We start from the raw sequence: 21,560 nt of genomic DNA on the forward strand, positions 1-21,560 counted from the left end.
AGCTTGAGCCATTGCAACCACCTGGGGAGTGAATCATCGGATGGAAGATCTTCCTCTATGTATCTCCTCTCTGTAAATCTGCCTTTCCAATGGGGGAAAAAAAAAACTTAAAAAAAAAAAAAAAAGCAATGCATAGTGTATTTCTGAGGAAAAGTGCTAAGAAAATTATGTATTTAGACATATATTTTTATATAAATCCTGGAATTGACCCTATTCTCTAAAATACCAGCAATAATTATCTCTGTATAACTTTGTCTTCTTTTTACATATGTAAATGTAATTTATTTTACAATGATCAAGAAAACAATTTAAATAATCTTTATTTTAAAAGACTCTAACATATAAATTTTAGGTCTCTGAAAAATTTGATGCTTAAATGTGATTGACAACTACCATAAATCAAAAGTGTAACATACATAGTCCTTCACTTAGTATTAATAATTACATGAACAGCTCCTAAAAACTAGGCACCATAGCAGGTACCAGGGAGAGGAAGACACATAAAAGTGATAAACTGTGTTTAGAGTCAGGAAGCAAAAACGGGATGAAATATTGCCCCTGGAATTTTTTTTCATTTAAGAGGAAATCAAATCTATCCAAACCCTTTGAAGTACTGACCCATTTCCTCTTCATACAGCTTTAGGCTGGGGCGGGCTGTTTGACAGTGGGTTAAGCTGCTGCTCGGAACACTCCCATTCTACAGCAGGGCGTCAGTTCTCATCGAATGCAGCTTCCTGTAATGCACCCAGGAAGGCAGCACAGGGAAGCCCAAGGGCTCGGTCCCAGCCACAGCTGTGGGAGAACCAGATAGAATGCTGGCTCCTGCTTTCACCTGGCTCACACTTGGCTGATGTGGACATATGGGTAGAAATCCAAGTTCTCTCTCTTTCTCGCTCTCTTCTTTCTCTCTCACCCTGCCTTTCAAATCAATAAACACATACATACATTTTTTAAAACTGTTTATTTGAAAGGCAGAGTTACAGGAGCAGAGAGGGAGACAGAGAGAGAGGTATTCCACCTGCTTGCTCACTCCCCAAAAGGCTGCAACAGCTGGGGCTGGTCTGGTCTGAAGACAGGAGCCAGGAACTTCTCCGGGGTCTCCTATGTAGGTGCAGGGGCCCAAGCATTTTAGCTTCATCTTCTGTTAGTTTGCTAGGCACATTAGCAGGGAGTTAAATTGGAAATGGAACAGCTGGGACTGGAACTGGTACTCATAAGCTAGGCAGCTGTCATTCCCACATGCCATTATGCTGTTCCCCATAAATCTTTTTTTTTTTTTTAAGATTTTAAATCAGTGACAACAAGAACATTCAACTAAATGGCAGAACTTTAAAATACCAGTTATGAAAAATTACTAAGTAAGGATTTAAATTGAGTAACAACATATGCAATGATACTTCAACAGGTTCACAGCATTAGGCATTGCAGTTAAGTGGCTTGGGGTGGCCCCGGTGTGGTAGCCTAGTGGCTAAAGTCCTTTGGCCTTGCATGTGCTGGGATCCCATATGGGCGCTGGTTTGTATCCCAGCTGCCCCACTTCCCATCCAGTTCCCTGCTTGTCCCCTGGGAAGGCAGTCGAGGATGGCCCAAAGCCTTGGGACCCTGTAGCCGTGTGGAAGACTAGGAAGAAGCTCCTGGCTCCTGATTTCAGATTGGCTCAGCTCTAGCCATTGTGGTAATTTGGTGAGCGAACCAGCAAACAGATCTTTCTCTGTCTCTCCTTCTCTCTGTAAATCTGATTTCCCAAGAGAAATAAATCAATCTTTTAAAAATTTTATTTAAAAATAAAAGTGGCTTGGGATATCTGCATCCAACCCTATGATGCCTGGGTTCAAGTCCTGCTGCTGCTCCCAACCCCAGGCACCTGCTCAGGAGGCCCCTGGATCCCAAACACCCAGGTGGCAGAGTCAGATCAGGACGCCATTCCTGGCTCAGACCTGCCCTGGCTTGTTGGGGTTTTTGGGGCTGGGAAGATTTGGCAGAAGGGGGTTCTCTGTCTCTCTTGCTCTGAGCCACTCAAATAAGAAGAGTTTGTGGATGATGGAATGAAAATATAATTTGTGGTACAAAAAATTTTGAATTCCATGCACAGCTTTCTCATGATGCATGTCTCCATGAGCTTTTGAACCCTCCTTATACACATGGATTTCAACAGTTTTTTTGGGAACCAAAATAAACTCATTTCTCAATTCTATTCTCCATGGACTTTCTGAAATACTCGTGTATACACCTACCATTTTTTGTTGTTTCAGAGTTTTAACATGCTTCTGAGCATCCAAGTAGCCAGAGGGACAAAGGAGAAATCATTCTATGGTTGTTGCTGTCAGAAATAAAAAACGCCAACTGTTTTTCAGAATACCTAAGCTCCTTTGGGAACCTGTCTGCAAGAACTGCCTCCACTGAAGTTACACAAGTCCACAAGGACAAACTGCAGCAGTACGGACCCGAGACATCATTCCTGCTTACACCTAGCAGCGCACCTGGGACCCAGGCAGGCACTCGGGGATTGTGGGCATGAGGACTTAACAAACAAACTGTAGCTCTAGGACAGGGCACATGGACAGCCCCACCCACTGTCACAGCTGTAACTTACGCTGTCTTGTCCATAACCTCAGAACTAACAAACTGACGGCTACTCTGCCCACCAGCACCAGGACTGCCCACCCACAGCTCTGGTGGCACATTCATAGGATGGCTCTCTGATGGTATTTCCATTTGGCACTGAAACCGAACCTTCCTTAGCCCAAGTGTCCCTGCCTATCCTCTATTACAAGGGACTCACTTGAGGTCGGCGCAGCAGCATAGCAAGCTAATCCTCCACCTGTGGTACCAGTATCTCACATTGATGCCTGTCTCACACCAGTCTCAGTTGTTCCACTTCCCTTCTAGTTATCTGCTAGTGACCTGGGAAATTAGCAGAGGATAGTCTAAAACCCTTGGACCCCAGCACTCATGTGGGAGAGTAGGAAGAAGCTCCTGGCTCCTGGCTTTGGACTGCCTCAACTCTGGCCATGGTGTCCATCTGGGGAGTGAACCAGAGGATGGAAGATCTCTGTCTCTTCTAATTTTGCCTTTCCAATAAAAATACACAAATCATAAAAAAAAAAAAAAGAACTCAAGGGAGTGATCCAGATAGCCTTACAAAGTTCCAATCACTGGACTCCAGGAATCATTTGCTTCTTCAATAGGTCAGAATCTTGGGGGCCGGTGCTGTGGCGTATGTGGTGTAGTTGATTATGCACGAGCATCCCATATGGGTGCCAGTTTGATTCCTTGCTGCTTCACTTCCGATCCAGCTCCCTACGAATCTGCCTGGGAAAGCAGCAGAAGATGGAACAAGCACTTGGGCCCCTGTACCACACAGAAGCCTGAATGAAGCTTCTGCCTCCTGATGTCAGATCAGACCAGCTCCAACTGCTGCAGTCATTTGAGGAGTGAATCAGGGCATGAAACATCTCTCTATTTCTCCTTCTCTCTCTGTAACTCTGCTTCTCAAATAAAATTAATTAATTAATCAATCAATCAAAAGAAAAAAAGAGAAGAAGCGAAAGAAATCTTGCTGGCCAATGTGGTCCTGCAATGATTTGTGCAGGGGAATTGCAGGTCTGGGCAGAATGTGGCTGCCACCCTCACAGAATGCTCAAGCTGGTACCCACAGGTCATCAAAAATTCCCTTAAAAGCACAGCACCGCCGACCAAACAAAGGAAGACCATGAGATACACTGACCAACCAGGAACTTGGACTTGAGCTGATCACATATTTCTCATTCGAGAATCTTTACCCCGGTTACGTCGGGAACCTGGGAATGAAGCAGTAACTGCCCAATTCGTTGCTCTGTGTTTTACAATACATATCTACTTTTTTCCATCATCACAACATCAGCGGTGGGCTTTCTGCACGTTAAGCAAGCACCGTTTGGGGGCTCCAAAAAATGCTTCTAACTAGTCTGGGTGTTGTTAGGCAACAGCACCATGTCTAAGCTCTAAACACCAACATGCAGCTAAACCAACAGCAATTCACTCAGCCAGCCCAGCAGCATGGGATGAGAGAGGGTACCACTCCCACAGCAAAAGTGAGATGACAGCGTCAGAAAAGCAGGGCAGAGCAGAAGACAGAATTCACAGGGGCAGGAATGGCGAAGCCTCAAGGGTCCAAGGCCGAAATTCCAGGAGCAGAGATGAGGGATGCCAACATCCTAGCGCTGGATACCCTTGCCTTCTTTTTGTCAGCGGGGCTGCATTTTTCTACTGCGTGATGTTTTCTATCCTCAAAGCTGTGGGCGTTTATGGAAACTGATGGAAGCGTAAGCAAGAAATTGTGTTGGGGCCCGGCGGCGTGGCCTAGCGGCTAAAGTCCTCACCTTGAACACACCGGGATCCCATATGGGCGCCGGTTCTAATCCCGGCAGTTCCACTTCCCATCCAGCTCCCTGCTTGTGACCTGGGAAGGCAGTCGAGGACGGCCCAAAGCCTTGGGTTCCTGCACCTGTGTGGGAGACCTGGAGCAGGTTCCAGGTTCCTGGCTTCGGACTGGTGCAGCACCGGCCGTTGCGGCTCACTTGGGGAGTGAATCATCGGATGGAAGATCTTCCTCTCTGTCTCTCCTCCTCTCTGTACATCTGCCTTTCCAATAAAAATAAATCAATCTTAAAAAAAAAAAAAAAGAAATTGTGTTGAATGTGAGTTGACAAAATGGATCTAACCCCGTGCCAACAAATGGCCAGACCTCTTGGCCCCTCTGGACAGCATTCCTCTCCCCAGTTAGGTGGTCCTGTCATCTAGTCTCGGACACGGTAGGTCAGAAGGGCTGGGGAGGGCCCGGTGTGATGGTTCAATGGCTATACTCTCACCTTGCAAATGCAGGGATCCCATATGGTTCCAGTTCATGTCCCGACTGCTCCACTTCCCTTCCAGCTCCCTGCTTGCAGCCTGGAAAAGCAGCAGAGGACGGCCAAAGCCTTGGGACCCTGCACCCACATCATTAGACGTGGAAAAGCTCCCTGCTTCGAATCAGCTCAGCCCCAGCTGTTGCAGATATTTGGTGAGCAAATCAGCAGATAGAAGATCTTTGTTTCTGTCTCACCTTCTCTCTGTAAATCTGATCTGCTTTTCCAATAAAAACAAAATAAATCTTTTAAAAAGGGGTAGGGGTAGGACAGCATGTAGCCTAGTGGCTAAAGTCCTCACCTTGCATGCCTGGGATCCTATATGGGCGCCGGTTCGTGTCCCAGCTGCTCCAACTCCTCTCCAGCTCTCTGCTTGGGCCTGGGAAAGCAGCAGGTCCTTGGTCCCCTACATCTATGTGGGAGACCCGGAAGCAGCTCCCGGCTTCAGATCAGTTCAGCTTTGGCCATTGCAGCCATTTGGGGACTGAATCTGTCTCCCCTCCCTCTGTAAACACCTGCCTTCCAAATAAAATAAATCTTTAAAAAAACAACCCAAATCTAGAGGAATTAGTACAGTGGTGCGAAGGGGCAAGCTGCTGCATTCTGTGTGCTGGCGGGTGCTCCACTAAGTCAGCTTCTGATGCACTTTCCTGGTGAAGTGCCCAGGAGAGCAGAAGCAGCTCAAATAGCCAGGCCTCTGTCCCTCACGAGGGAGACCTAGAAGCAATTTCTGGCTCTTGGCTACAGCCTGGCCTAGACCTGCCTGGACCAGCAGATAAACAATTTCTCCTTCTCACTCCCTCAGTCTGTTGAATAAATAAATACATTTTTTCAAAAGCAATTTTTAAAAAGTTTTATTTATCTGTATTAGAAAAATTTAAAGAGAGGAGAGACTGATGGAAAGATCATGAGTCCAATGGGATGCTCCCCCAAGTGGCTTCAATGGCCAGAGCTGATCCAATCCGAAGCCAGGAACCAGGAACCACTTCCAGGTCTCCCCCGCGGGTGCAGGGTCCCAAGACTTTGGGCCGTCCTGGACTGCTTTTCCAGGCCACAAGCAGGGAGCTGGATGGGAAATGGAGTAGCCGGGTCACAAACCGGTGCACATATGGGATCCTGGCAGTTGGCAGGTAAGGATTTAGCCACTATGCTATCGCACCAGGCCCTAAAAAAATTCTATACTAACAGTGACTGTGTCATGTTTGCACATATTGTAGGAAAGAAGGAAAGTCACCATCCCAACACCTACTCTGGGCACAGAGCCAGATGACAAATATCCACCCCGCCAGGTGATCATCAGGAATTTTGCTTTCTCTTGCTCAATACTATAAACTTTGGCATCAATTAGCCACAGGTTTGTCTAGATTAAAGCCAGGTCAAATTTGGAGGGGAAAAAAAAGATGTGTCATAGTTTTTTAAGGGGAGAGAGAGAGAGAGAGAGAGAGAGAGAGTGTGTGTGTGTGTGTGTGTGTGTGTGTGTGTACACGCCAGGCTACATGGTAGAGGAGGGCGATTCAACACAATTCCCTCCAGGTCCTCCTGGTAACACAGGAAGTTCACTTTTAACAGTATTTCCCTAAAGCCTGCATTTGACCACGGAGTGCAGGCCTTGAAGTCAGATTAAAGGAACTCAGAATCACCGCCAGCTGTGCGGCACTAGAAAGCAAACTTCGCAGGTGGCCCGGGTTAGTAGCCAGAGTGAGGAGTGCTGCGGCAGACAGCCTTTCAAACAGCAGTGTGCCTGGCGCCCAGAAAGTCCCTGCTGAATGGTGATCACCATTGGCACTCGGGCTGGCCTGTCTGCGTCGGTGCCGGCCTTCAATTTGAGACAGAGGCTTTGCCATCCCCTCCTAGCTCAACTTTCAGCTTAACAGTTCCGTCCAGGTTACAAAGACCAAGTGGCCAAGGCTGAGGCCTCCGAGGTTATCCAAATAACCTGAGAAGTGGAGAGGCGGGAGTTCTGGCTTCTCAGCTTTGGGAATCAGGCATTTCAAGCAGACAAGCGACAGGAACTACAAGGAACGTGGCAGCTACCACCATGGGCATCCCACGGTTCCTCTTGGGGCACAGGTCCAGGAAGGTGGGGTAAGCAGAGTTCGGAGGCGATGGTACTTACCAACACGAAGTGCACCAAGGCGTCGTAGCAGAGCCAAGCGAGCACCCCGCGGTCCGCCGGCCCCCGCCCGCGACCCAGGCGCAGGCCCAGCGCGCAGCCCACCACCAGCAGACCGGCGCATAGCAGCAGAGAGTAGCTCGCCGCCGCCCCCAGTTCCCAACCGACGTCCATGCTTCCCCAGTGCCTGCTGTAGCAGAAGCTGGGAGCAAGAAAGGGCGGACGGAGCAGGGCGGAGCCACACGGGGATGGAGGAACTCCGTGATGGGGCGGGCCGGAGCGGGGCTCCGCCTCCCGCCAGCATCCTGGCCGTGTGGTGCAGCGCAAGGGCTCTGCTCTGTCCCAAGGCTGAAGGTTCCTGGAGTACGGATCCTTAAACAAATTCCCTGGACCGCCACCACCAGACCTGTCCCCAGTCCACGCGCAAAGGGATTGGCAGTAGGTCCATGCCTTTGGATGAACAGTTCGATTTTTGAGCAAGGTTTAATACCTTGAAGCTAGGAAGTGCAGATGGTGGTAATTGTGCCAATACACACGGGAGCGATTCAGGGACCTAAAGCTTGAGTCTTGGCAGAAGGATGGGAGCAAAGCGCGTTTTTAGGCAGCAACACTTTTTAGAGCCCTGTGATCCACTCTGACCATATTTGCATTATTTTTAAAAATTTATTTTTCTTTATTGGAAGTCAGATTTTACAAACAAGGAGAGAGGAAAAGACTGCTGATTTACTCCCCAAATGACCAAAAAGGCTGGAGCTGAGCTGATCTGAAGCCAGAGCCAGGATCCTCCTCTTGGTCTCATTTGGGTGCAGGGTCCCAAGGCTTTGGGCTGTCCTCTGCTTTCCCAGGCCACAAGCAGGGAGCTGAATCAGAAGTGGAGCAGCAGGGACATGAGGTCAAATGGGATCTGACACTTCGAGGAGAGGATTTAGCCACTGAGCCATCACGCGGAGCTCCATATTTGCATTCCTTAAAATTGTAGGAGTGGGTGGTTAGCCTAGCTGGTAAGTGCCAGAGCTCTGTGCCCAAACCACTGAGAGCTCCCACCCAGGCTCCAGCTCCAGCTAATGCTTACCATCTCTTATCTGCCTAATAAAATACTTAAAATCTTTTTTTTCTTAATCCAAGTAAGAAAAGCAAGTCATTTTGCCATATGTATTTTAATTTCTCAATAACCCTGTGAGGTCAGTGAAATACAGCTGTCACAAGAACCTAAAGGATTCCACCTGAATGGCGTCTACAGTAGTCCTAGAAACACAAGAGTGGTGGCTACCAGAGGAGGGGACATTTAATGGGTATGGAAATGTTCTCGAGCCTTGTACACTAACTTGTACACTTAAACAGGGTATCTGTGAGGCCATCAGTGTGCAGGTAAGCAGCCACCTGCTCCATTTCTGTGCCAGCTCCCTGCCAATGTGCCTGGGAGAGCAGTGGAGGACGACCCAAGCCCTGCGACCCCTGCCATCCATGTGGGAGACCTAGATGAAGCTCTTGGATCCTGGGTTTGGTCTGGCCCAGCCCTCACTGTTGTGGCCATCTGGGGAATGAAGCCGGGGACAAAAGGTCTCTCACTTGCTTTCAAATTAATAATAATTTAAAAAAGCTTTAAAAGACACTTTATTTGAAAGGCAGCATTAACAGAGTCAGAGGGAGAGCAGGCTTCTGGGAGGGAGGAAGGGAGAGAGGCAGTCTTCCATCTGCAGATTCACAAACCACACGGCCATAACAGTCAGGGCTGGGGCAAGCCACAGCCAGGAGCCAAAAGCTCCATCCAGGTCTCCCATGAACAGCAGGAGACCCCAGGGCCTTGGGTCATCCTCTGCTGCTTTCTCCAGGACATCAGCAGGGAGCTAGATCAGAAGTAGAGCAGCCAGGACACAAAACCTGTATTCAAATGGAATGCCAGCACTGCAAGTAGATGCTTAACTCCTGGTGCCACACCACCAGCCAGCCCAAGACAGAAATGTTTAAAAAACATGAATTAAACACTGCTACTACTACTACTAATAATAACAGTAAAGATTGCTGGCACAGTCTTCTTGTTACTCCCTTATACAGGCCTTGAATAGCAGTTAATGGCCACGAAATTATCTTCCTTGTTTACACATGAAATGTCACTCCTGCCTTAAGCTCCACAGGCCAGGGCTTGTGACTGGCTAGTTTCCTGCTGTGTCCCTGACACCTACAGGAGTCTGGCACACACTAATTGCCCAATACCTGCATACTGAGGCAGTATGGCCAGTCCTGCCACCTGTGTGCCCTGTTCTTGCCCATGACTTATAAAGAGGGCGATTGCTGTTCTCTTGTCTTAGATATTCAGCCTAACTCTTTTCTTAGCTAGACTGTCCCTGCATCATCCTTTAGCAGCTACTCTGTCCTTTCAGGACAAGTGCAACCTAAAAACAGTCTGATTAAATCCACTGTCATGACATTTTGCCACTGCTCCTCACACCTTTCTAGCTGCTGCCTTCACTTTCAATCTTGTTCAGTTTTCACTAAGCTAACAGGGTTGGGGTGCCTTCTCCTTCACTCAGCTAAAGGGCATGTCCTGGCCTGCTATCTGACCTCCCAGCATCACTGGGTGGTCGCTGTTCTGAGAACACACTGGGTTGGCTCTCTCCCATCCTCAGTAGCCGTGGGAGACTTTGTCAACTCATCCTTCACGAGGCGCTCCCCAAGCCTTCAGCCTTGTTTTCACTGCCTTAGGAGTCCTACCCCACTCCTCTGTCTTCAAATTCAGATCAGTATTTCCAACTGACCTACTTGTTCTCTGGGTGCCTCAAGGCAACCCAGCTGAGCTCACAACTCCCAATGCATTGGGTTATCTTCCTTGTCTCTCAAAACTCCCACTAGTAAGTCACTGCAATCCAGAAGGAAACTTAAAAATCAGACTCATAACTTCCTTATCCACAACCTCCATGTTTAAGGCTTCAGCAACTGCCATCTATTCTAGTGGCTAAGCATTTTCTGGTCCCATACTCTTTATGAACCATGTCCTTTGCCATCCTTTGCCTCTGGGCATCACACTCACTGAGGTGACTAGCTAAGATTTAGTTACTAAGCCAAAAGGGGCATTTCCTGTCCTCATGTTACCAGCTAGCAATTCTTATTCTGCCAACCCTCTGGCTTAACAAATTCCCATTGGTCTTAAATCACCAAAATCCTTCTTATGATCTACCAGGAAGAACTACGCCCTCTGCCCCTACCTAAATTCTCTCCGTTATAATCTTCAACCATACTTGTTTTCACTTCCTTGAAGGCCCATGGCGCTTTCCACACAGCCTTTGTGCATAAAGTTTCCTGCTAACAGAAGGCTTTTCCACCCTAGTCCTGCCTTATCACCAGTCAGCTCTGTAACTTAAGGAAAACTTGTGATGACAGAACCTCCTTCAGAGAGTGGCTGAGAGGTGAGTTGACTCCCAACAGTGGCTGATCCTCGGTGAGGGCTATCAGCCTAACTAGGCCAATTTCATTACAAGCTTTGTATGACTGTACACTTTAAAAGTTATTTGCTTTGAAACAGCTTACAGAGAGTGGGATAGAGAAATAAAGAGGTCTTCCAATCTGTTCACTTCCTACATGCTAGGGGAAGCAAGGAATCCAAAGCTTCACCTGGGTCATCCACGCGGGTGGCAAGAGCCCAGCTGGGTTATGTTCTGTTTGCCCGAGGCCATTGGCAGGGGGGCAGACAATAAGCAGAGCAGCTGGAACACAAACTAATGCCCATGTGGGATGCTGATGTTGCAAGTGGTGGCTTTACATGCTATACCCCAACTCTGGCCCCTCTTTTTTTCTAACAATTGTGAGCTGTTCTTCCTGTCTTTTTTTTTTTTTTAAGATTTTATTTTTATTGGAAAGGCAGATATACGGAAAGGAGATAGAGAGATCTTCCACCTGTTGGTCCACTCTCCAAGTGCCTGCAATGGCCAGAACGGAGAGATCCAAAGCCAGGAGCTAGGAGCCTCCTCTGGGTCTCCCACTTGGGTGCAGGGTCCCAAGGCTTTGCACTGTTATCGACTGCTTTTCCAGGCCGCAAGTGGGAGCTGGAAGGGAAGTGGAGCAGCTGGGATTAGAACTGGCGCCCATATGGGGATCCCAGCATGTGCAAGGACAAGACTTCAGCCACTAAGTTGCTGCACCAGGCCCTCCTGTTATCTTTTTTAAAACATCCTGTGCACCGGCACACTACTCACCAAGGAATATGATGCTCTGAATGCTTATCAAAGTTTACTTGAAATTTTTACTCATAAGGACCAAAGACATTAAAAGGCTACATACAGATAATAGAATTTAATCTTATGAGGAAAATTAGGTTAAATGAGTAATATGGGATGTATTAATTTTTAAATTTAGATTTGAAAAGGGTCAGAGAGGGCTGATGACAAAGAGCTGAGACGGTAAGGCTCCAAACTGAACGATGAAGGTGGAAAGCAACTTAAATCTTTCCCACATGAACAGAACTCAGAGTCCAGCTAGGAGAATGTTTCCATTAGGTACCTGGAAACCAGGCACACCACACTCAATGGCAGGGATCCTTAGAGTGTATGAAGCCGACAGAAGAACCAGGTCCAGCACTGACTTTATAAACAAGATGGGTGAAAATACACAGGGAGCTGCCAGAAGGGATCAGGCTCTTCTGCTCTCTGGGAATTTTTTAAAATCTAGCTTCAACCAAAAATACTTTATAATGATAGCCATTGAAGAGAAGTGGCTTTTGTTCACACTGAGAACTTTGTAGCAACCGAAGCCAGCTGACCTTATGGTATAGCTAGCTCCCTTGCAAGTGAGTACTTCATGTGCTTAACTTTCCTATTCCATACATGCCTCAAAAATCTGATTTTATTTCTAAAACATTATGAAAGCAAATACATTTACTCACCACCGAGTACAGCTGCAGTCCCACTGAAGCTGTCCCTAGTCTTTTATGCTTCACATAGTCAGGTATTACTTGGCACAAGGCAGCATTTTCGCTGGGTACCACAACTGACTCAAGGAGGCAGATAAGGGAGGGAAAGAGGATATGGGAGCATAAATTCCCTGCATGGAACTACCTTTATGGCAATCTCAGCCATAGTTTGCCTTGTTTTAATCATTTGTAAACTTGTACATCTTCTGGTAGCACCAATCTTGTAATACTCCACAAAGTGATTTTCAAATTATGCTGGTTCTGTAGTCCAGCTTTCCCCAGAGACTGTAATAATATTTGACTAAAAATGTTTGAAAAGCACTGCTACATGAGCATTCAATACATCTGGGCAATATTTCAAACATCCCCGTTTTTGAGCCACCAATCAGATTTAAGTAACTAATAAGTCCATATTCCTGTTTCTATCTGAATTTCTCTGCAACAGATGGGGCTCAGTCCTACCTAGAGTTCCCACAAATGGATGACTGAAGAAATGAGCTTAGGTTTGCCTGTGATCTTTTTTTTTTCCTAAACTCAGACTGGGAAAAAAAAAAGCACAGTTATGTTTCCCTTTTAATCTTAGGCATCTGAGTAGAGTCCAGCATTGGGTCCTGCCTGGCTTGGGCACTGCGGCACGCTACTTGGATGCCAACATCCTGTCATCAACTTGCCTTTGAGTCCTAGCTCCTCTACCTCCAGGACAGCTTCCTGCCAGTGTGCCTGGGAAGGTGGAGTATGAAGCACTTCCCTGACACATGGGAGACTCCTGGGTTCAGCAAGGTTCAGCCTCAGCTGTTGGGGTCAACTAGGGAGTGAAGCAGCAGGTGGGGCCTCTGTCTCTGTCATTCTACCTTTGTAATACACAATCTTAAACAAAACAAAACAAAAACAAGAGAAAAAAAGGAGCAGATGAATTTAGGGTTTCTCATTTGAGTGGCATTTTCCACAGAAATTCATTTAGGCTGGTGGCTCATAACCAGGGAGCGTTTTTGCCCTAGGGGACACTTGGCAATGTCTGGAGACATTTGAGAGTCTGACTGGAGAAGGGGATGCTGTATTCTCCCAAGTAAAGGTCCAGGGTGCTGCTCAACGTCCTGGAATACATACGCAAACTACACAAAGCAAGCAACTATTCAGCCTTAAATGTCAGTATCACAGACTTTGAGAAGCCCTGATTTAGACCAGAGTTAGCTGGGGGATTTCACAGCCAAACAAATAACAGGAAAAGGTTTCCTTAAACTCCTATCCTTAACATTCCTATCGTTAAACTCCTCTGGATATTCTGTATACAATACTTCTTGAGAATCATCATACCGTTGTTTTTCAGCTATCTGATCAAGTACATTTATACACAGAGTTCCTTTAGAACTTCAAACCATGTGGTGGGCTACAAAGAACACACTTTGGATTATATGCCTTATGATCTTAGCCTAATGTACAGAAATTATATCCCTTTCCTCAAATTGACTATTAGCCTCCACAGTTCAACTAGGGTTAAAATTAATCATCACTGTAAGAAAACTGAGGTTCAGGAATATCAGTTGTTTACTCTAAAAATTAACCCTCTTAAAAACATGTTCCTTCTGAAGAAAATGATGGTAATAGTAGTATGTGAGCACTATCACACTGTTACACATATCCTCTTTTCAAAAGTTATTTGACATGCCACTGCACAAAGTCAAAATATTTCTATACTCAGAATATCTATCTAAGGAAAACAGGAATAATTATGATATATAATTATTATATGATATACATAATTTATAATATATAATAAAATATATCATAATTATTTCTGTTTTCCTAATTAATAAGATTTCATTTTTAGCCACAACTTCTAGCAGGTTAAAATGGTCTTAAATAAGTCTTGATTTTTTAATTTCATGAAATTAAAAATCACATCACCTTCTCAATCAAATTATCTTTTTTGCAGCTGTAATGTTTAACTCTTAAGATACATAGGAAGAATGAGAAGTGACGATGGAGGTAAAATTCAGAGTGACTCCGTTGCCAGCCAAGGAACACAAGGGACTGCAGCTCCCACGGCAGTGCAGAAGCAGCAAGGCAGGACCCTCCTCGGGAAAGCTTCCTGGGGGAGAATGTTCGAGACCCCAGAACTATAGGACAATAAATATCATGGAAGTCACAACATCTTTGTGGTACTCTGTTACGGTAACTTAAGAGATTAATATATAGATTTGGGTACATATTTGTTACAAAATACTCTCATATCACACATCAATGCGGTCATCCAGTTTGCCATAGTGAGAAAAAGAGATCAAGATACACTGAGAGAGAAATTCATGATTCACTTTCACTATACTGATATCTGAAAAGGAACCCTAAATTTAAGTTGAATCATACAGAGGACAAAGCTAAACAATTAGATTATTTTCAGAAATAAGTCTTTCACATTCAATGTTTTATCATATTTGATAGCAGCTTTTTTATTGGTTACAAAACCTAAGCCCAGATACAAAATTAGGAACACATTTAGATGCCTCTTTTGAAAGAACGTTTTAGTCTTTTTTTTTTTAACTGAGTTTAAAAAAAATAAAAACAATGCAATTTTTTAAACACTGTTTTGAAAACTTAAAAGTGCAGCAATATACTTAGATTCCTTTATCTATGAAATGGTGCAATTCCAATTTAAAACTGGTAAGGTCACAACAAATCCAATCAAGCAAATGCACACACAGGTCTGCACTACTTGACGCTAATGTTCTCTAAAAATGTTAGTTTGCACTTAAAACACAAGAAGAAATAAGAATTATCGCAGTAGAGGTCCAATTTTCATCTTAATGTGTGCAAAATTTTAAAAGGCAACTGTCAGTTAAGAATGGATAGTTCAGAAAAAAACTAAACTGGAAGGGGTACAATTCACAACATTAAGATTTGGACTTGCAGGGTTTCACCGAAGTTTGTGACCTTAATTTGCTTTGATCTTTGTATTCCTACTTTTAGTGAACACCACGCAGTTTCAAAAATTTAGATGAGCATGTCTGAACAGGATGCAGTTACCATATGAAGCTTTAACTCAAAATTTGGATAAAGAAAAAAAGGCACAATGAACTTCAACTCAACTTTATGTGCACAAGAGTTGAAAAATCTGAGCCACCTTAAAGAGAAATTGATTCTAAAATTTATAAAACCTATAAATAATCAGAGGCCAAACCACTATATTAAAACAGATTCTCTAGCAAGTAAAAATCTTGCAGTTTAAACATACGCTTGTATCAAGTTTAGATACAAGACAAAAAACTCGCTCTTTAAAGTGGCTCCACCTTGGCAGATACATATATTTGTAATGAATGCACACTTGCTATGTGTTGTTTATCAGTGAAAACACCCCAGCTGATTCACAAAGCTCTGATGGCATCTGTCTCATCTTCATCACAGTAAATACACCCCCCGTCGTAACTAAATTACGTTAATTTTCTATCCTTTCACATCAATGTATTGGAAAATTATACCCAGTAAACAAGAGCAACAAAACCATTTCTATGACAGCACAAATTATTTAGTTTAAAAATTTTCAAATCCATAGTCTCTCCTTAATAACTGGGTCAGACAATTTACCAAAAGCAATGACTTTACACAGCAAACCAGACTTTGCAGAATTATCTGAAGACCTCTGCAAACCAGGCTTATGTTAAGTAACTGCAGATTATTCCTCTACTTAGATCCCCATCTGAATCTTTTAATATGTGAATATGCTTTTTACAGAAGGATCTGAATTCCAAATACTCAAAGAATGAAGTTTTAGGACACTTCTAAATAGTTGCTGGTTTGTTGCCAACCACATTATCAAAAGCACTGGTTACTAAGTAAAAAATATTTTAAGACTAAATTACAGTAAACATGAAAGCTCCACAGTTTAAACCCAATAAAAATCAACCATATCCAATTATCAAATCAAAACAAAAAAATATTAACTCCTGAAGCTGAGAGCAAGATTTTTTTTAAGCATCACCAATGGATATTTTAGACCTTTACCGTTTTCTTTTTTGTTTTTTTTTTTTCCTTATAGTCAGGGACTCTTGCTTTCAACTTAAACAGAAGTTCAAGTCCGTAACAGGTTGTAGCTCAGGTAAAATACCATGCACAGCATTTGATTACTTCAAAACAGCAGGAACACACAGGCTGAAGTGAGTGGTCAAATAGGGCTTGCTGTTCTCAAAAATTAGGTTTAATGGCGAACACATTACCATCCATATCTAAAGTTCTTCCTCCAACCCTGGCTTCTGAGGCAGATAAACAGATCAATTACTGGTAGATGAAGTACAGTTTTTTTAATCAATAACCAAGTTTCTTGTTTTTAAGTTACTTTTTTTGTGTGTCAGTTCCACCAATGAAAATCATTTGGCTTGTACTTTAAAATCTATTCTTCCACATAAAGAATATGAAAGTATGTTTGTGGAAAACAATGATGGAGGCTCAGAACATACTGCACCTCTTTAGTCTTCTAATGTGTATTATGCATCATACGAAAGTGTCTTGATCCACAGCGCACCATTTTCCAAAGGAGTATCAGTGGGTAGCTGACATGCCACCACTATGGAATATTCTAAACCAGATACTGCAGTTGTCAGCATGTGGCACCAGGCAACAGGGAAAAATAGGGTAGTTGAGATTGTTAAGGAGAATTCTAAAACAGTTTAGGAAATCATGCATATGCATTTACAGTCCATGTGAGAGTGACTTTTGGCAACTGCAAAGTGACTGAGACATGGTTTGCTGCAGAAGCATCAAAACGAAGAGGCATGTGTGTTTTTGGAGCCTTTTGTTGCTGTTGTTCTTATTGTTTGGTAGCCATCTGGTGGTGCTTTGTATTTGATGTTGGAAAGATGCTGCACTCAGACGAACTCAAAAATTAAATTCTTTTGTTTGAAGGTTGGCTGTTGGGTCAAAATTGTAAGTACCTCCTTGTGTTGCTTCAGGAATGAGGCTAGGATCTTCATCGATCTATGAAAGAAACAAGAACAAATGCCCTTATCATGTTATGCTACTATCCATCATTGCATAATCTGAACTGATTTTTTAATCTGTTAGGAAAGAATCTATAAGGATGTTTTAGCCACATGCAAATATTTGGATAAACCAGCACCAAATTTATTAAGAAACTGAAGATTTCAAAAGTGAAATTCACATTGAAAATGGTCCCTTTCTTAACATCTACTTAACCAATCTAGATAATGTACTATGTGTATAGTTAATATTTATTCCCAGACAATAAACTATAAAGGCATCAAGAGCAGTTTCTTCTTTTTTTTTAATTTAAAAAACATGCTTATAAAGTGGACAGATTTTATATGCAGGCTTTTAAGTGCAGGACATGCCCCATATTCCTTCATGCCTATCCCCTCATCTCATCCTTTCTGATTTTTTTTGTGATATTTTCAATTTACTTAATAATTTTCTGCTAAATAGAAATTCAACAAGTAGTTAGTAGAAAAATCACAAAGAGCTGTTTCCATAATTTCATCTTATACTAAAATTTCAAAGTATTTAAGAAAAGTGACTAAACAGCACATCTAATAGAACACAGTATAAACTTAATTCATAAGTATGTATACGGAAAGTATAAACTTAAGGAAACTTAAATCTCAAATAAAAGAAAAACTAGTAAATTCATATACACAGATTTAAATGTAAATTTTAATATATACTTACATCATCACCAGAGAAATACTGATCTATGATTTCAAATGCTAATTTATATATATCTTCATTTTCATGTTGCTGCAAAACTTCAATTTTCTCCAAACCTTTAAAAATAATCAAAATAATCAAGGAGATAATGATTAAAACTATGCTCATTTTAATCATAGAAAACCTTAAAGAACTTTGAACCTCCCCACTAAAAATAAACAAAAAAAATCAAATGAAAGAAAACAAAACCAAAAAACAGGTAGACATCTGAGCTTCTCTGGTTGGAGGAGCAGCCTCCCACTAAGTCTTTCTGAGAAGCCCCTGAGTACCTGACCCCAAAGGCAGGCAGGTAAAAAAAGCCCAACCTCCCTTGGACAGATGAAGAAGGTATGGCACAGAGATGTCAAAAAAACTGAAACAATCCAGGGAAAAAGCCTGGTCTATTCAACAAATGCTGCTGGGACAACTCGATAGCAGCTTGCAGAATGAAGAAGCTAGACCCACCCCTGTCACATTATACAAAAATCAGCTCTAAATGGTTCAAGGACCTAAATCTACACCCAGAAACCATCAAACTATTAAAGGAAAACATAGGAAACACACTCCAAGATATAGAACAGGGAAAGTCTTAGAAAAGACACCCAAAGCATAGGCAGTCAAAGCCAAAATGAACAAACGGGACTACATCAAACTAAAAAGCTTCTGCACAGCAAAGGGAACAATTAACAAAGTGAAGAAGCAATCAAAAGAATGGGAGAAAATGTTTGCACACTACACAAGTGATAGGGGACTAATATCCAGGATTTACAAAGAGCATCAGAAACCCAGGGGCAGTTAAACAAACAAACAAACAAACAAACAAACAAAACCCTGTGAAAAAATGGGAAAGGAAATGAACATTTTTCAAAAGAACAGATTTAAATGGCTAACAGACATACGAAAAAATGCTCAGGCTCCCTAGTCATCAGGGAGATACAAATGAAAACCACATTGAGGTACCACCTAACTCCAGAGAGGCTTGCATTCAGAACTCAACTAACAACACCTGCTGGCATGGATGTGGGGAGAAAGGTACTCTCCTTCAGTGCTGGTGGGAGTGAAGGCTAGTACAACCACGGTGGAAATCAGTATGGTGAGGGCGTAGAGAATTGCAAATAAACCTGCCATATGACCCAGCTAACCCGATCCTAGAATATATTCAAAGAAACTGAAATCTGCATATGAGAAGAGAAGATTTGTAATCCCATATTCACAGCTGGACAATCTATAACAGCAAAGACATGGAAACAATCCAGATGCCCATCCAAAGAAGAGTGGTTGAAGAAACTGTGGTACATCTATTCCATGGAATATTACTCAGCCATCAAAAAGAATGAAATCCTACCATTTGCAACTAGAAGGTACCAACTAGAGACCATTATGCTCAATGAAATATGTCAATCCAAAAAAGAAAAATACCATATGTTCTCTCTAATATATGGAAACCATCATGCAAACTGGAATGTATGGTGACGAGTAGTGGAGGCTACCATGTCCAGGTGTGGGGGTGCAGTGCAACATGCATCCCTGCTTCTGGGTAGAAGATGGACTCCCAACCAAAGTGTTGGACATATCTAGACAATGGGATGATGGACTGTCTGACATTGTCTGTACCAGCAATGTTGGGGCACACTTAAATAGCAGCCTGATGGAATTGTAACTACGTATGAAGAAATGTATTGTTGTGACAAAGTGGAGAAAATCAGTCAGGAGCTGGAAATTGGGTGGAGGGGAATCCCAGACTATACAGAATTGTACCAGGTCAGTGACAATGAGATTTGGGATTACTCCAAGTTGTGTTAACATCATCATACATGTGTCAGATAGTAATTTGGGGCTTTCTCTTTGCTTTCTTGACACTATGACTTTTATATATAACTACCAAAAAACTAAAAACTGGGGCAAAAAAAAAAAGAGGTAAGAGTTTTAAATTTTAAAAAATTATTTTCAAAAAGTGAATAAGATTCTTATGACCTATAAATCAAAAAATCCTGGGATAATTTCTAGACCAAACATCATACAGTGGCTTCATCTGTATTTCCAATATATACTCTATGCATCAGAAAAACAGGCTTATGCATTTAAAACCTAGCAATATTCAGGCCCAGCACTCTACTGGCTAGAGTCCTTGCCTTGAAAGTGCCGGGATCCAATATGGGTGCAGATTCTAACCCTGATGCCCCAACTTCCCATCTAGCTCCCTGCTTTTAGCCTGTGAAGGCAGTCAAGGATGGCCCAAAGCCTTGGGACCCTGCACCAGCACCGGAGACCCGGAAGAGGCTCTGGGCTCCTGGCTTCAGATCAGCTCAGCTCCGGTTGTTGCGGCCACTTGGGGAGTGAATCAGCAGACAGAAAATCTTCCTGTCTCTCCTCCTTTCTGTATATCTGACTTTCCAATCAAAAAACAAACAAACAAAAAAACACCTAGCAATATTTTTTCTTGCAATGTCTTTTTCACTAGGTTATAGAAGTAACAGGATACATTTATTTGGGGGTTTATGACACACTTTACATCCATTATCTTTGACAACTACTTTCCTTTATTTTTTTTTTTTGGAAAGTGCTACTATAACCTAGTGAGAAAGACATCTGAAACAACATTGTAAAACAATAATACACAGTGAATTCTAAGAAGCTGATTTTAATTTTGCTTCTATTAACTATTTACTTTTGTCACCTTGGATAAGACTTACTAACATTCCTGGAATAATTTCTTTCTGTTTTACAGAATACTTTGCAGATGAGTATTCTAGGATGCTAATGTTTTTTTTTTCCCTGTACAAAAAATTTACCGGATAGAATATTCATATAAAGTAGTCAACAAAATGCAAAATAAAAAGCATGACATTACGGAACAGGTACTTTAAAGAACAGAATAGGTACTTTAAAGAACAGAATTTTAAAAATTTTTTAAAATGCATTTTGTATTTCATCACCAAAAATGATGCAGTATTTTAAAACAAATCTTTCTCATTAAAATTCCAACATAAAAAGTTTTCAATGTAACTTCTCTGTAACTTCAATGTAACTTCAATGTAATTAACTTCAGGCAATCCTAAAAGCCATCATACTGTGAAGATGAACACACTGAGCTCTGCCAACAGTGTAAAAAAAGTATTTCTCAATGTGGGGTGTGCTGAATTACAGAACAGGTGCTACAAACCAATAATTATTTCACAATCAAGGAACTTGAGAAATGATGGGGCAAAACAAAGCCTTTATCTACTGCAGTGGTACTGTTTTCACGCACTGACTACAAAAAGAATATTAGTAAAGTTATTCAGCAATGTAAATTTCTAGGAAGGTGTATCAATAACCAATGTTTACACAAAGCATGGACTAATTTTTTAAAAAAATTTTCTTTGTTGCTAAGAGTAAAGCAGAGAAATTTACTTTGATCTAACAACAGTCAATGCTAACAACTTTCTTTCAGATGGGTTGACCTTAAAAGAACATTTCAGAATTCTAATGCTTAACTACTTTTCTTCAATCCATCCATTCTTACCTCCACATTCTTCTATTATTTCAGCTATTGTGCTTGCTTCATCACCAGCCATGATCAGAATGTTTTTGAGGCCATCCAGAACCACCTGAACAACTTGAGAATCTTTTACTGACAGTAAATTACAGAATGGTGGTATTACATTCTGCTGTACAAGGTACTCAACCTAGACAAGAGAAGCATTTTTATTTACATAATTTCATTTTGCAAAAAAAAGATCACAGCACAAAGCTTCAAATCAATTAGCAATTCCTAACTATGATAGTGGTTTACTTTGTACTGGTAACGATAGTTTTGTCAAACTCACTTGATCTTTTCTGCCACTTATTGTTAAGTTGCTAATTGCCCAAGCAGCCTCTTTCTGTGTTCCAAAGTCCCCCTGGAGGTTGAAGAAGAAATAAATTGAATTTCTTATCCAAAAGCTTTGCTTGTAACAGATAAACACACATGAAGGAATTTATCATA

At 42.4% G+C, this 21,560-nt stretch overlaps 2 protein-coding genes across 3 annotated transcripts in view; both read right to left on the minus strand.

Moving 5' to 3' along the window:
• The window catches only part of EBPL (EBP like), a 39,096-nt gene extending 31,916 nt beyond the window's left edge, over window positions 1-7,180 (minus strand). Inside the window, exon 1 of the mRNA XM_004577671.2 lies at window positions 7,003-7,180. Within this exon, the coding sequence (XP_004577728.2) occupies window positions 7,003-7,173 (171 nt within the window). The 5' untranslated portion in view covers window positions 7,174-7,180. The remainder of the gene's footprint in view (window positions 1-7,002) is intronic.
• Window positions 7,181-14,321: 7,141 nt separating this feature from the next.
• The window catches only part of KPNA3 (karyopherin subunit alpha 3), a 74,756-nt gene continuing 67,517 nt past the window's right edge, over window positions 14,322-21,560 (minus strand). For both annotated transcript variants that reach the window (XM_058670793.1, XM_004577489.4), the window contains 4 exons: window positions 21,403-21,474; window positions 21,099-21,261; window positions 17,576-17,670; window positions 14,322-16,867 (listed from right to left, as the gene is read on the minus strand). In XM_058670793.1, the coding sequence (XP_058526776.1) occupies window positions 16,769-16,867; window positions 17,576-17,670; window positions 21,099-21,261; window positions 21,403-21,474 (429 nt within the window). In that variant the 3' untranslated portion in view covers window positions 14,322-16,768. The remainder of the gene's footprint in view (window positions 16,868-17,575; window positions 17,671-21,098; window positions 21,262-21,402; window positions 21,475-21,560) is intronic.

The sequence above is a fragment of the Ochotona princeps genome, chromosome 12, assembly GCF_030435755.1.
Source record: "Ochotona princeps isolate mOchPri1 chromosome 12, mOchPri1.hap1, whole genome shotgun sequence".
Classification (NCBI taxonomy): Eukaryota; Metazoa; Chordata; class Mammalia; order Lagomorpha; family Ochotonidae; genus Ochotona; species Ochotona princeps.